The sequence below is a fragment of the Amphiura filiformis genome, chromosome 7, assembly GCF_039555335.1.
Source record: "Amphiura filiformis chromosome 7, Afil_fr2py, whole genome shotgun sequence".
NCBI classification, from domain to species: Eukaryota; Metazoa; Echinodermata; class Ophiuroidea; order Amphilepidida; family Amphiuridae; genus Amphiura; species Amphiura filiformis.
The window spans coordinates 66,990,999-67,008,350 of NC_092634.1; the positions used below are offsets into that span (position 1 = coordinate 66,990,999).

The 17,352-nt window shown below is 37.4% G+C and overlaps 1 protein-coding gene across 1 annotated transcript; it reads right to left on the reverse strand.

The window, feature by feature from the left end:
* Positions 1 to 1,586: 1,586 nt before the first annotated feature.
* Positions 1,587 to 17,311, reverse strand: LOC140157503 (uncharacterized). Its single transcript, XM_072180716.1, has 7 exons — positions 16,942 to 17,311; positions 15,178 to 15,276; positions 14,719 to 14,797; positions 14,250 to 14,298; positions 8,221 to 8,305; positions 6,178 to 6,242; positions 1,587 to 4,829 (listed from the first exon to the last, which is right to left on the reverse strand). Exons 1-7 carry the CDS (start codon positions 17,192 to 17,194, stop codon positions 4,467 to 4,469), a joined length of 993 nt encoding a protein of 330 aa, XP_072036817.1. The 5' UTR covers positions 17,195 to 17,311; the 3' UTR covers positions 1,587 to 4,466.
* Between the last annotated feature and the right edge of the window lie 41 nt (positions 17,312 to 17,352).

Below are 17,352 nucleotides of genomic sequence, written 5' to 3' on the forward strand. Positions count from 1 at the left end.
GCAAGACAAGAGGATATGGAGAGCTGTTTTGGTTTTGGAAAACCACCCGAAATATGCAAGTAAGTAAGCAAACGGTTTAAACCATTTTCACATAGCATTTAAAAACTTTCTTGAAAACATTCCAATAATTATAATGTTATTTAAAAGTTTACAAAATATTTTGTAACAAATGTTTGCCAACAAATATTTTACAATAAAACATTTTTATGTTTGCTGGGTACTAGCTCAACCCAGAGTAACCACAGCAATTTAATAGCAACTTTTCACGTTGTCAATAAAAAAATTAAGTGATGCAAGTCATGCAACCAATTATGAAAATGGCTGATTTGATCCCTGAAATGATAATTTGATTCAATTGTTATCGGCTGGGATTCCAAAACTGGGTTTAAACCCAGGTTTAGCTAAACCAGGTCTAAGTTAAACCTAGGTTTAAACCCAGGTCTAACTAGTCCGAGCTTTCGGAATCGTGAAATAACTGAAACCTAGGTTTAGGCTTAAGCCGGGACTAGTTAGACCCAGGTTTAAGTTAGTACCGGTTTAAGTTAAACCACCTACCGGAATTCCAACAATCATATTTAATATCACACTAGTTTCATCCACTTTTGGCTGTTCCATTTCATCAATACACCCCTATGAAAAACATGACCTTAATCACCAACACAAGGGGTGTAGATTTCTAATGGATGCAGCCATTCAGTCAATCTCATTTTAAATTCACACCCCTATGGAAGATTGATACTGGTTTCATATTCTCACGCTGCTTGCTGCCGAGACGCATGCACATTGCATGCAAATGGACACAATCAAGGCTTGCGATTAGCTGATATTTCATGCCGCTTGACACAGCAACATGAAAGTATGTCATACCAGGCTAGCGGCACTCTGTACAAATTGCCTATACCGATTCCGAAGACAAAAACCTGTGGCACAATTGCATCCCCTGCTTTGTACGTGTTTCCTAGGTCACGGTATGTCTACGTGAGTACGTGACAAACTCTCAGGGTCAGGGAACAGCGCAGTCTGTCTGCTGCCAAGATTCGTAATATATATCTATTAGTCACCTTTTTGTACCGTTCGCAGCATGCATGCAGAGCGTGATGTCTGCACAACAACAGCGTAATGGCATAATGGCTCCGCCAATGAACCACATACATCCAATAACATCGCCTTTTCGTAGCTACGTCACATTTAGCTCATTCATATCATTACACATTCATAATCACCTTTCAGGATTTGTGGCGTGACGAACAGACTCTTTACAGGTATCGAGCTCACGCTGTCCTCACTTGAGCGATCGATGTAGCGCCTCTCTTAATTATGTACTCTCAGGCCATACAGGGGCATAAGGTCTTATCTTCACTAGGGGCTATATAGTTTTTCAACTGGAATAGCCATTTTCGTGTTGCTGTTGGTGAGATATTTATTTTTATATGGAATAAGATCCATAATCCATTGTATGCCACTTTTACTAATTTATTCACATTATTAAATATTAAAGATAGTGACAAATGACAATGCTCACAAGCCAAGACAAGTGAAAGAAAATCGAGAAAAGAGTGCAATATTTCATTCCTTTGTTTTATTTCTTCTTCTTATGAAAACAATTCTCGATGTCAACCACTTTCTGTTCATATTTTATCAATATAGCCCACATAATATTTCATTCCTTTGTTTTATTTCTTCTTATGAAAACAATCCTTGATGTCTACCACTTTCTGTTCATATTTTAACCCAATATAGCCCACATACAATTCTTACAACAAAAATCAAAAATTATGATTCTTTGCAAATCACCGTTTAGTGTCAAGAGAAGTAATCGCACACTTCCCAGCAACCATTGTGGCCAGTTAAATCACCTCATTTATATCAAATGAGCCTCCTATTCCTTTACATGGTTCCTTCTGAAACATGTCATTTTCTTGTTCATCATAAACTGGGTAAGAATGAATTAATAGCCAGGATTAATAGTAGAAAAAATCATCTTCTTTGTCTTTATCACTCTTGATTCATATTATGTACACAAGATATGACTTTGAAAGCTCTAACAAGTTACATAAACCAGCCTATTCTCTGGGATGTAGACACTGTGTTTAACCGGCCATGCTAGAGTAAGCAGACACCATGTGGTGATGTGAAAAAGTTCTAAATAGTTACAGACACCAGCCCATTTTCTTAACCAGCCATGCTCATGTATAAAGCAGACACCATGTAGTGCTGGTTAAATAAACTACTCACATAAACAGAGTCCGCACTTATTTAACCTGTACTACACCAAAACCTGATCATGTTATGACAATTTGATCAATAAGGTCCTGTGCAGAATCGAACTGTCATCACACAAAAGGAATCTTGTAAGCTCCAAATGACTAAATTGATACCATATTTGTGACCAAACACTCTAAATTGACAAAGATTGATACCAGTATATGAAATTTGGTGCATTTTCAAAAGTTGCACATCAAACCGCGGTAAAAATTGCTTAGCGTGGCAATGAGGTCAAGCTTGCTTGTCCACGATGGGCCTCTGTCGACTATCCCAAGTGCGCATTTTATTCAATTGTTAATTTAAAACACATGGACTTACAATGCTTTACTGATGAATAGGGCACGATGCGATCGATATGAACGAGCGGTTGTTTCTGGCTATGTCAATGGTCGCGCTCTGCCATTCACATCTACAGGTCAGTGTGGTCCGTTTTTGATTGGCAACTTTTACAAATGCACTTAACTTTATATACTGGTATCAATCTCTGTGAACTTGGAGTGTTTGGTAGCAAATTTGATATCAAATTGGAGCTAACAAGATTCTGCACACAGCCTTATCAATCAAATTGTCATAACAAGATCAGGTTTCGGTGTAGGATGGGTTACATAAGTACAGACTTTCTTTATGTGAGTAGTTTAGGTTGAATGTTACACTGGGCAGCAATTGGCTATTCCAGTTAAAATCCATACAACGCCTATGGAATACATGACCTTAATCTTCCACACAGGGAGTGTAGATTTCAAATAGGGTTACCTAAATGGGTGACTCATTAAACATCTACACCCCCTGTGTGAAAGATTAAGGCTATATATTCCACAGGGGGTGTGTGGATTTCCAATGGAATAGCCCAAAGTATGGCGGGAAGAACCCAATGTCTTCTCTTGTTTGTTCATTCAAGTAATAATTCGCCGTAGAAGTAGTAACCCAGCAAACACAAAAATGTTTTTAAAACGTTATAAACATGGTGTTATAAACACGTTTCGGTTTTGGTAAAAATGCTCAGATTTAAATGCCAGGTTATATAAAGGTCATAAAAACATTTTTAAAACGTTTTTCTATAAAAAAAAAATAATACAACATTTTTTAAATGTTTTCAAATTGCAAAATGTTTTTGGCAAACATTTTGGCAAAATATTTTGACAAAATTTAATCATATCATGTTAGAATGTTTTGCATTAAACATTCAAAAATGTTTGCTAAATGTTACTAAAAGGTTTTATTCCCTTTATATAACTTTAAATGTTCGCTGTAAAACGTTTTGCGTTTGCTGGGTATATAACAGGATTAATTACAACAGCGATGTATCCACACTAATCGATAACACATTTGAATGTATTGCAACAGTTTTAGCACACATACACAGGTGATGGGTGCAGCCTGGTTATAGTGCTGGACAAGAAATTCAAGCATCCACTGGGTCTGTATAGACATATCGCTCATTCTACAATGTGATGTGAGCTACGTTACCGACTACAAAATGGGCTAGTTTTACTCAATCCAAGGTCATAAAAAGCAAACTAAAGATCACTTGAGTGAAATGTAAAACAGATTTCACCATTTCATAGAAGTTTTGAAGATGCGGAAACGATTTTTACTGTGATTTTTAAAAACCTATGAGTGTTTCCTTTCAAAAACCGCAAATTACATTGATACCTCTGTTTTACTTCTTTCCAATAACGTGTGTTAAAAAGGGGTAACGTAGCTCACAGCGTTTTGGTGGAAAGTGCAATTTATTTTAGAATTACACAAAGATGTTTTAATCACTTAAAAATAATGTTGATAAACAATATGATGGTGCGTTATCTAATTAAGAAACAACAAATATGTAAAGAAATCGTATTTATTCAAAGAAAATATTCAGGGTTAGATGTGACACTTGAGCAGTGGAAACCCATTTTTAGCGATTTTTGAGCCTTTGCAAGGGTTAATCAGACTGGAGAAAGCATTTAAAGTATGGAAAACTATATATGTCCATGTAGATCTCGTTGAGTTCTATCAGAAAAACAACATATTTGATGCCCTAAATGCACGACAAAGTGTTTGTGGACCAAAGAATGGAAAAAAGGCTATTGGCACCGGATTTTGTAGAATGAGCGATATTGCTATGGTAAATCAGCCTGTTACATCACTACTTCTACCACAAATTCAACACACAGCAGCCATTGGAGGTATGACTTTGTCGCTCTGTCAGATATGATGAGCTATTTTTTATCTCTGTTCATTTCTTCGCTCTGTCGTAACCTTTCCTGCTCCTCGTCCGTCAACTCCTTGCCGAGATCTCTCTTCAGTTGAGCAATCTCCAACAACAATTGAGGCCTCCGTTTAGTTTCCATATACTCCTTCAACGCTGCCATCCTCTGCTGGCGTGATTCTTTAATAATTTCTTCTTTCTCTCTCATTCTCTTCGTCAACGGATAATAATCGTATCTGCCAAATTGACAGTAGTCGATTCCTAGTTCCTTCTTGACCTTTTCGAACTGAGCATAGTTTTGTTTTCGAAGACGTTTCAGCATGATCCTTCTTTTGTCGATGAGGTGAACAAGTTTAACTTTGCTGCCAACATCCTGATTGAATAAACAAAGAAAAACAACAACATCAGGTAGTGAGCAAAAGTTGTTCACTACAATATAATATATAAAAACAGCTAAATCTGTTTCAATGGACCAGCAGGGAAGCAAAGGAGGGATCCAAGAGGTCGCACCCTTACCACTTAGAGAATCAAAGACTTCTTTTGAGACCTAACCGTGTATCTAATGCCTGACATAATACGGTAGATGATACCATTATTTTAAGTGGAACATGTGCGAACACTAAATACTGCACTGACGCTCGTGATCACTGTCGCACAACACATGTATTCTTGCGCGTAGTTGTCATACGTAGTACGCGCCTATCTATTGCAAGATATAACACGGCTAATGCTGGTTTCATACTTTCCTGCCGCTTGCCGCTATGAAGATGATATTACTTCACTGCGCAGTCGCGCCAGAAACGCTAGCGGTGATCACTCTACCGCTTTGCCGCGGTGGCAGCACTGCTGTGAGTTGAATTCAAATCAACTCGGAGTGGTGCTGCTCTGACGTATGAAAACAAAATACGATTTTGGAGCGGTGCTGAGCGGCAAGAGTGGCTTTCAGAGACATGTCGCTGCCGCTCAGCGTTGTACTGCTCCGCTTGCAGAAAAGTACAAGTGGCATGACGAAGCGTCACGCTGCTCAGCGGCAAGCGGCAGAAAGTATGAAATCAGCATAAGATACGATGAAAAGCCCACTGCCAACATTATCATAGCTGTTTATAGAATATTAAGTAAAAGAATAAAAGAAAAGAAATAGGGTAAATGTCGCACAAATCCAACCTGTCTTTTTCTAGTGATAAAAGGTAGAGCCCAGCTCCAGGTACCGTACAGGCTGCTTAAAGCCCTGTGACGTAGTACATCAACCTCATAGATTGTTTGCAACTGACTCCATATGTGGAGGATCATCATAAAGTCCATCAATGTTACAAATGTGACATGATCAAGGAGAACGAGTTACATATCACTCTGAACACTATTTTTACCAATATCTCAAAACCAATATTAGCGACATCCAACTCATTCCCCTTGATCATGACGTCACAAATATGTAATATTAATGAATATACTAGTGATGCAGTTATAGAGCGATGCAGAACATCTGTGTAAGAGATAAGTGATTTCTGCAATGAATCCAGACAGTGAAAAAATCGACTGCTCAGTGCCAGAAATGGGTACATACAATAGCTGCCACGTGAACATTTGGCAATTTATACACAGTTTATATTGTACTCATCTACACATGGCAGTTACACATGCAGCTATTGCACTTACCCACTTTTGGCATTGAGCAGTCCAAATGTGAAAGCAGGCTCAGCCTATCTTTAGGCAGCACTCACCTTTCTATGTTGATAGGTTTGCAGCCTTCTGGAAAACGAACGGATCAACGCTGTCTGTTTTACAACTGTGGGGAGAGATAACATCATGTCAATATCAGAAATAAAATGCCATATGTGAATTAAGGATTCAATCAAGTTTGAACAACGATGCGTCCAAATTGTCTGCATGGTTTACTTCACAAGAGAAGTAAACCATGCAGGCGCACCGGACGTCGTCTAATCACATGATTATTTCATGAAGAATGTCAGTTAGTCACAGCAACTCAACCTTACAAGAAGATCAGGGACTTCCCTGCTGACAGCAATAAAACTATAAAATAAAACTGCAATGTTTAGCCGCTGCCTCCCAACTGAATTCAACATGTAAACACACAAGTTCCAGGCATGACAAATTTTATGTGTAACATGTATTCGAGCGTTCCTTTAACTTGCGTTTGCATATACGCTTCTGGAAAAATGCGGATTTCTTAAAAGGGCATTTCGTGATCCACAGCCTCATCCCCCCGCTTTTCTCAACAAAAAAAAAGAGACAAAATATTTCTTACAGATTAATTAGTTTAGCAAAGATATCGTGAAATTTGAATTTCGTTCTGGGGCACATTAGCTTTACTGCATATGAATCTACTGTGTATTGGCCTATTTGAATTTAAATCCATTGCACCTCCTATGAAAGACATCCCATGACCTTAATCTCCCACAACAGGGGGTGTTGATTTCAAATGGAATCGCCCATTCCGGTGACCCCATTTGAAATGCACGCACCCTGTGTGGAAAATTAAGGACATGTCTTTCTTATTAGGGGTGTAATATGGATTTCAACTGGAAAACCTTTTGATGAAATAATTCTTTTCAACCATGCAGAAACCTTTTTGTTGGGCTTCAGCTGAGTGGATGACTAGGGTCGTCCAAGGATCTATAGAATCATATACACGCACGGAGCACACCGACATCGCCTGGTTAATAATTACATTGTACAGCAGAGACACTAATGAATACCCGGGATCAATACATGTGAATGTGCTATGCACAATTTGATATTCAGACGATAAATCTTTGGATACGGGGTAGAAAATAATGAATATCTCCCGTAATTGATTTATTCTAAAGAAGCCATATTTTTTTCCTTGCACTTGAACATATGTCGTTAGCTTGCGTATCGAGAAAGAAGCGTGCATATTGAGCTCAAACACTGACAAAAATTCTGATTTTTATATGTGCCAAACTATAGCGCAGCGTAGGCTAGCTGCACTCATTCGTGGAGGCAGTCTAAAAGCAGATGACCTCATGGCGTATACATGCTCACCCCCACACAGAGAGGTCAATTACCAGGCTATAGCCTTAGTCGGATGTCCCTTGGCTCATTATACGTCTCAAAACTATTAAACAAGTCGGAACAAAATCGCCATGCGTGGCTGTGGATTCAACCTACCATGGCGATTTCTGCCATGAAGATATCGGGGCGATGACACTGTGCGGAGGCATAATATACCGAAGCCCGGGTGAAGAGGTCAAATACTGAATAGCCCTATTGTCTTCTTACAGATCGACATGAGCACAATGGGCTATTCCATTTAAAATCTACACAACCCCTGTGGAAGATTTTGGAAATATCTTCCACAGGCGGAGTATGAATTTTAAATAGAATGAAGACATTTAGTAGCTCCATTTAAAACACCACCTCCCCCATGGAAGATTCAAGTTTAATCTTTCTTAGAAGGTGTATGAAATTCACGTGGAGTCACCTAATGTGTTCATTCCATTTGAAATTCATACTGAAATTCAAATAGCGCAATTTCACTCATGCATCATGGGAAGACTTCAGGCCCTAAAGGTCCGTTCATACTATGCCGCAATTGCTTTGCGGTGCGTTGACACACTGCATCGTATTGCAAAATACTGCATTAATTGCGATATTGCAATAGAGTTAACTATAGAGTTAACTACATTTTAACTTGGAAATGCGATGAGTTGCGACAAAAAGTAATCAATATATCAGCAACGCACCGCAATTGCGGCATAGTATGAACTGACCTTAAGTCTTACCTAGCATTGCGTATGTGTTTTCATTCTCTGGATCCAACTGCACTTTCTTGTTGAGCACTTTGACTTGTTTCTCAAATATTTGTCTCTGGAAAAAAGTAAGAAAATACTCAACATGATTAAAAGTCAAATACTTTACAGGGTCACCACAATTTAAATCATTATTATGTTTTGATGGATTCAAGTGTGTGAAAATATATTGGATCCAAAACATAATAATGATAAAATTGGATGCTGTACGCCCAATATTTATTGGTCTCGACTTCATCTTGTCTACTATTTTAAAACTCATAGCTCGACCAATAAAAATGGGCTCAGCGGATCCAATTTTATATCAAAATTGAGATATAACTTAAGTTCCTAGCATCACCTAGCGTGCAAAAAAAAATGGTAGTAATACAATGTATTAGGTTTACCCTTTTAAGCGCAGACCCTGGAAAAAAGGGAATCAAAAAATAACTTCAAAAGGCCCTCTATCGGCTCCCCCACCACAGAATCTTCCATTTTTGCACAGCCAGATTTCCACTCCTGTAGCGCGCATGATAATATCAATGGGCCAGAACAAAATCAGCGTAGGTTTTACTCAGGTGTTCAGTCCATTCTACTTCCAGTAGAAGGTCAACCATATGTAAAGTCAATGAGGAAAAAAGTCATGAATGACCCCAAAGTTTAGCTAAAAGCTCCGATTGGGTAATGATTGTGTGGTCAAATTGGGTGGTTCCCTACAATACTGTGAAATCTGATGAGATTTAACCAATCGGAAGGTACAGAAATAAGCCACCGTAGATCGTCTTAATGAACTTGATGAACATAAACACTGAAACTTTGCTTCGATCTGCCCTGGCGACAAGCTTAACCCCATGAGAGCTACCTGCCAATTGGCCAAAAAGAAGTTTTCATTATCAATTGGCCCAATCAGCAACATTGTAGTTAGAATAATTTCACCCACGCCAAAAAATTGGGGTGAATTATTTGCAAAGCCCCATTCTGATTGGTGATTAAAGTGAAAATATCATGTAACTGACCAATCAGAGGCAATGTTAGATCGGCAAGTAGTGCTCAGGGGTTTAATAATATAGGGCCTACTGATAGTTTGTATGTAAGCAACTGTTAAGGTCTTGGGTTAATCATGTAAATAGTTTCTTAATTTCTATGTGAGATTTTGAGCACAATTTCATTATTCACATTTAAATTGGTCGATCAATGTGAAATGTATACCTCGCCAATCGGGCTGGTGATTTTAGAACTTCACTCACCCGACTGCAAATTTACTTGCTAAAATGAGTATAGGCAGCAATTGTGAAATTGAGACACTTGCAAAAATAGGTGGAAGAAAAAAATAGGGACTGCAGTCCCAGGTCGTTCGATGATATACTTTTTTTTCCATTTTCATCCTATTTTGACCTCAAATGACCTTTAATAGTGTGTGACCTTGAAAACCACTATTACCTGAAAGGGGGGAGTTCTGCCTGGTTGAAGGTGTAAGGAGATGTGCCATGGTTTTGAGGTACCTTTTTAGCAATTTTGGTATATTGATGGGTGGGTTTTCAGTGGAGACCTTGGTAAAAGGTGCCCTTAAAACTTTTTGTGAAAATTGATACATGCATACTGGTGGGTTGCAAAAACAGCATATAAAAGCCTATGCTATAGAAAGTCAACATCAAAAAGTCTGCCTGGCACATCCTCATACAAATTTTTGATGACCCCCCCCCACACACACACACACACACACCCAGAAGGATTTAAAGGATTTCAGCAATCAAATAGCATACTTAGTTACTGTATTATTGATGACATAATTTTCAAAATGGCCTCTTTTGGGCTGTTTGGATCAGTTTGTGTCACACTATTTATCAACATGTCACATACATTAATAGTAAGCCCCCCTGCTACTCCCAATTCCAGAAAAATACAGCACTTTTCTTTTTGGATTAAAATAAAATATAGCTCAATCTTAATCCTTTTTAAGAGTTCAAACTGGCAATAAAGGTCAAACTTTAGATAGCATTTGTAACATTACATTGCTATCAGCAGTAGACAGCATTGTATCATGACATTGCTATCAGCATTAGATTTGCTATCAGCAGTAGATAGCATTTGTAACATGGCATTGCTATCAGAAGTAGATAGCATTTGTAACATTACATTACACTATTAACAGTAGATCAAATGTATAACATCAATTAAAATTGCTATCAGCAGAAGAAAGCGTTGTATCATGACATTGCTATCACCAGTAGATAGCATTTGTATCATGACATTGTTATGACCAGTAGATTTGCTATAAGCAATAGATAGCATTTGTAACATTGCATTGCTATCAGCAGTAGATAGCATTGTACCATGACATTGCTATCAGCAGTAGATAGCATATGTATCATGACATTGCTATCAGCATTAGATAGCGTTGTATCATGACATTGCTATCACCAGTAGCATGAGTAGATAGCATTGTATCATGACATTGCTATCAGCAATAGATATCATTTGTAACATGGCATTGCTATCAGCAGAAGATATCATTGTATCATGACATTGCTATCAGCAGAAGATAGCGTTGTATCATGACATTGCTATCACCAGTAGATAGCATTTGTATCATGACATTGTTATGACCAGTAGATTTGCTATCAGCAATAGATAGCATTTGTAACATTACATTGCTATCAGCAGAAGATAGCATTGTATCATGACATTGCTATCAGCAGAAGATAGCGTTGTATCATGACATTGCTATCACCAGTAGCATGAGTAGATAGCATTGTATCATGACATTGCTATCAGAAGTAGATAGCATTTGTAACATTACATTACACTATTAATTACACTATCAGCAGAAGATAGCATTGTATCATGACATTGCTATCAGCAGTAGATAGCATTGTATCATGACATTGCTATCAGCAGTAGATAGCATTTGTAACATTACATTGCTATCGGCAGAAGATAGCATTGTATCATGACATTGCTATCAGCAGTAGATAGCATTGTATCATGACATTGCTATCACCAGTAGATTTGCTATCAGCAATAGATAGCATTTGTAACATTGCATTGCTATCGGCAGTAGATAGCATTTGTATCATGACATTGCTATCAGCAGTAGATAGCATTTGTAACATTACATTGCTATCAGCAGTAGATAGCATTTGTAACATTACATTGCTATCAGCAGAAGATAACATTGTTCCATGACATTGCTATCAGCAGTAGATAGCATTTGTATCATGACATTGCTATCAGCAGTAGATTTGCTATCAGCAGTAGATAGCATTTGTAACATTGCATTGCTATCAGCAGTAGATAGCATATGTATCATGACATTGCTATCAGCATTAGATATCGTTGTATCATGACATTGCTATCGGCAGTAGATAGCATTTGTAACATTACATTGCTATCAGCAGTAGATAGCATTTGTAACATTACATTGCTATCAGCAGAAGATAGCATTGTACCATGACATTGCTATCAGCAGTAGATATCATTTGTATCATGACATTGCTATCAGCAGTAGATAGCATTTGTAAAATTACATTGCTATCAGCAGTAGATAGCATTTGTAACATTACATTGCTATCAGCAGAAGATAGCATTGTACCATGACATTGCTATCAGCAGTAGATAGCATATGTATCATGACATTGCTATCAGCATTAGATAGCATTGTATCATGGCATTGCTATCAGCAGCAGATAGCATTTGTAACATTACATTACACTATTAACAGCAGATCAAATTTATAACATTTTTATTGCTATCAGCAGTAGATAGTGTCAGACTATTCCCTGTTTTCTTTTTTTTTTATCTTGTTTTCTTTCTATCGGATACAAAATTGAAGGTCGGTTTTGGTGCAAAGCTAATATGATCAAAGTATTAATATTTTAAAGAAGTACAGTTTAGTACACTGTACATTTTTTTAGTAAAATGGCTAAAACTGGAAAATGGCTCCAGCCATGTAACTTGAGTACAAAACTAGTACACAATTATTCTTCCTATACCATTTTCCACCTTGATGTGGCAGTGATACATCTGTGTGCATTTCATTGGGCGCAACTAAAAATCGCTAAGGGATGTAAATGATGTTTTGAAAAAATTACGGAAAATATTAGAAGTAAATTTTTAAGAAGAGTGACAGTGGCGAGTGCGAGGCGCGAGCGCTTATCTGGCGTGGGGTCAGGGGCAAAGCCCTGTGAAATCGAGGCGAAGGCCCAAGCTGTAGGTTTTCTGCATGTTTAGAGCCCTTAGGAAGCTGTAATCGTGGGTTAAAATGGCAGTAAATCGTCATGTAAATACTCCTTTAATTTAACCAAATATCAGCTTTTAAAAAATACTCTTTTACCTCCATCCATTTTCAGTTCCAACCATTCTTTATTCCATGATCGATTTTCTTGATGTCTGCGCTCCGATCAACTTCCATTATGGACACAAATTACAGCACAATATTACTCGCTCGGTACACACGAGTCACAATGTTTTGATCGCGATCGCCATCTTTGATTTTGAGTAATCAGTCTCTTGTACAGCCATTCCATTCTCGCTTTCACATACGTACTTGTGTATTATCGTTCCACATGAAACTGGTAACAGAGGTTGTACAAATGTAAGAGAGACGACAAATGATGGCGCTTTGTACTTATTAATTTATTTTGCCAGACGGTGATTGGCGGCATTAAAAAAAACATTTCGGAAAATTAAAAAGATACAGAAATAAACGGAAAAAATCACGAAATAACGGGAAAATACAGAAAATTTTGTCAAATCTACAAAATTACGGAATTCCGTAAATTTACGGAGATTTTACATCCCTGATGTGTCATGCATAGATATGTGTGTGAAACAGTTTTTCTCTATGCATTGACGTCACTGACGTACAGCTTTTTTAAACTATAATCTATTTGGGCAGGGGTAGATTTGGCCAGAAGTTTTCTCATCAGGCCAAGAGATTTTCCGTCTGGATGGGCCAGTGGGCCAGTTGGGATTTTGGCATAATTATGAATTTATAACATGTTACAATATTAGAAACACAATGAAGTAGAATCTGGGCCAGTAAATCTGCCCTTGGGCCAGCCCGAAACTTTCCCAGCTGGCCCGAAGGCCATCAGGTTACTGCTCCTTACGTCTACCCCTGTTTGGGAACAAAGAGATTAAAGAACAGAACAAACTTCTCCGAGTCCTGATGAAGTCAAAGACACATAGCTGACGAAAGCTAGACCACTCACCCAGGGACACACCTGCACCGGTTCTGTGATAATTGACAGCATACTTGCCGAAATATCATACTTAAAATGGTGGTCCAGTGTACCAGAAGAGCAATATCTGTACATGTAAGAGTTGCAGGCCTTTTTGTAAAGAGCAGGGGATCAGCCCAGGCCTGTTGTCTGTCACACTCAGCATTGAGGTCAACTTGCGCCGCCCTTAAGGGCTTGGCAGCCTTTCAACCCGTGGCACGCTTGGAGGGATGTGAGTATCCAGAAAGCGTGGATAAATGCTGTTTTATTATTACCGTATTGGTCCGAGTATAGTCCCACCCGTTTTTTAGGTGAAAATTTTTCACAATTGGTGGGTGGGATTATACTCGAATTTCAAGTTTTGGAGTGTCCCTGGACCTAGACCTAGATACCAGGATCATTCAAGGTAGACCTAAAAAAAAATTGATAATTTGTATTCATGTCATACTCTATTAATGATATCAAAAGCATTGAATTTGAATGCATTTTGATATCCTTAATAAGTATGACATGAATACTAAAATATCAATTTTCATATTAAAATACAAAACATCTTGAATTTTTTTTTTTTTTTTAGGTCAACCATGAATGATCCTAGCATCTAGGTCTAGGTCAAGGACACTCAAAACAAAAAAACTTAAAAAAGATAATTTTTTTTTTTTTTTTTTTTTTTTTACAATTTCTGGAATTTTTCAAAAAATGGGGTGGGACTATACTCGAGCGTGGGACTATACTCGGACGAATCACGGTATTATTATTATGAATTCCCATCGAGAAAGCCTATCTATTTATTTCTCTCACCTGATTTGCTACTTCCAGACTAAATAACTTCTTCACCATTTCATTTGCACTATAAAAGGAAATAAAATAAAGATTCATTAATATAATACACATGTGTATGCAATGTTTGACAATGTGATATATCACATCATATTCATTAGGCAAATCTTTATGATATAATTCTATTCCTTATGGAAATGTTAAATGTGTTAGGTACAAGAAAATCATACTCCACAACTTGAGTAGCCTTGATCAAGGCTTCCTCCTTACTTTCAAATGTCACTATGGACCACAATGGCCTCATCCTAATGGCATAGTTCAATAACCTCAATTAAATAATCATAGCGCAAAATTTGACCTCATGTTCCAGAGTATGAGTTTTTGTACTCACAATTTCAAAGGTCATGCAATGAAAGTACCAAATGTATGGGGTTTAAGAACTGTGCCCTGATAGATGAGCATGTTATGGATCCTAGTGTGTCTAACTTACTCTTCAAGTTCTTTACTCTCTTCAAATTTCGCCTGAATCATGGACGGCTCCAATCCTTCAAAGTATGTGTCTGGGTTCACTGAAATACAAACAGGGCATTATTACAAAATGAAAACTGTGTTAAAATATAAATACCTGCTACATAAAAAATTTATTGATGGCCATCAGGCTGAACAGGCTGGAAATTTAAGTTCACTTTGATTGATTGATTTTATTTGGTTCAATATAAAACAGCATTATAAAAATACATATATTATTACAAGTTTAAAATACATTACAATACAATAAGACACTTAAAAAAGATATATAAAGTGAAAATAAAAATACACTAGGAACCAGGATAATCCATAAAGCCAATGTTTCAGGTGTATTTCTAATGGGGTCCTTATTTTGGGGAAAAAGGCTGGAGCATAAATAACAAAAGAAGAAAGAAAGCACACAAGTTTGTATAATCATTACCTTTTTCAAAATCTTTAGCTTTAATTTTCATCAGTTTGTACACCCTTCGCTGTGGTTGCTCAGAATTATCGGTACGGCTGGTGGCATATGCTCTACAAGCTGTAATAAAAGAAAACAAACCAATGAAATTAGACGCTTTGCCCGAGTTCACAGCTTGTGTGGAAAGTTCAATGACTCCAATGAGGTTGTCCCAGCCACAAAATCTATGTTACAAGAGGCCAGGGTTTGACAATTCCTGATATTAACTAAATAATACGGTAACTTAAAGCCATATTGTAACATTTGCAAAGGAGGACATCCTCAATATATTTAAAAATTCTGTTATTTACACTATTGTGATGTACCGTACGGTACCGGTACTTTAAAACTAATACATATACCCTGCAAAAATCAAGTCTTTAGGTTCTGTAGTTTTGAATAAAGCACAGGAATCATCATTTAATTATTACAATGGAAATATTAGTCAAACACGTACACATGTACACGATGTTCATTTATACACAGTACGTACATATTACTAAATCAATTTTTATGGAAATGTTTATTTACATGGCTTAAAAAGATCAAACCATGTCAAACAACATGTTTACAAACTGTTCTTTATGTACAGCATTTTTTATGCGAGCGGCCGTTGTGATCGGTTGTTTATTTCTTCCATTACTTATTTGCTTTACACAGTGTCATCTTCAGCGAATCCAACTAGATTTTGAATACAATGGTCTCTAGCCTCGAATGTGGAGCTGATCGGTGAGCACTGTGGCTATAGATTTATCAAGCAAGCTCATCAAGGTTGTCCCCAGTGATTTTTAGACAAGCGGACAAGAGGACGGCACATGTAAGTGCTTACATGTATTTCAAACACTTTTAATACGCCCCATAGTAGGTTAGGGATATATGATTTATGAGCAAGCCAAGTCGACAGTCAAGTACTAAAGCTGAATTTATACTTGATCGCTTTTGCAGAAAAGTGGTTCTCACGCATCCTCAGTGTTTACAAATTTCCGTTTTCAGAGTGTCAAGCCGAATCGCTGAGGTAAAAACGATGTCGCTTAAATTGGGAGTTGAAGAAATCTCAACTTTTGAGTGATATCGTTTGACACATGAATAGGCCTACATATCATTTACAACCAACTAGATCTATTATTTTGCTAATTAAATTACCTTTCACGATTAACTTGAATCGGTGATGAATAAATTCAAGTCAATAATTATTGACAGCAATGGGTGTTCTATGCATTTTGTGGCATTTACTATAGTTTCATTGTCGTCTGCATTCACTATCCCCTTGATAACTTACTCTGGGTTTCAGAAAAGAACAGCACTACCTTGCTCAGATTAACATGAACGCCCTGTTAATGAGCGACATACGCGGAGCTTTGTGTTCACTTTAAAGCGCCGATCTGCGCCAACCAACGATTTCATGCACAATCGGCTAATCAAATTATTGGTCTGTTGCTATGATTGTAGATTGATTCAGCCAATCAGAACCCCACTTCCGTGTTTACGCTCTGCACGCTCTCAAAATGTAAACAAGTGCCGTTCTTTTCTGACAAAAACTTTAATGTAAATTGTCTCGGCAATCAAGTATAAATAAGTAGGCGCACGGCGTACATCATGACTCATGTTAAATAGTAATTCATTATTTCATACCATCATTCAACAACATCATGCAATGACATGTGCACAACGTTACATTACATACATACATTGTACATGACCACCCAAGAAATAATTTTTTTAAAGTAAAAAAAGTAATAAACTTGCCTATACTCTGCTGCAATCTCTGTGATGCTGCTGTCATACTATCAACTGTTTTGTAAATGCAATGACAGCGATGGGAGTGACTCCATGGTGTCCCACAATGTAGTGTTGCTGTAGTGATTGTTCTACTCTTTTGCACCACCAACGGTGCAGAATTTGGCATCACATTTTTAGAAATAACATTTGAAACACAAGGAACAACTCTGTAACCACTAATCTGAACTTGACGCAGAAACGTCATGGTATTAATTTGCATGTTATGTTACAATAAATTATAATAAACACTTAAAAAGTTTTATATTTCAAACATTTAGCGGTCAAGAGTGTCAGTAAAGCTTCACAACAACATATATGCATGACATGTTGACATGCTCATTAGTTAATTCAGGAATCCTCCCCTTCTGGAGAACTGCT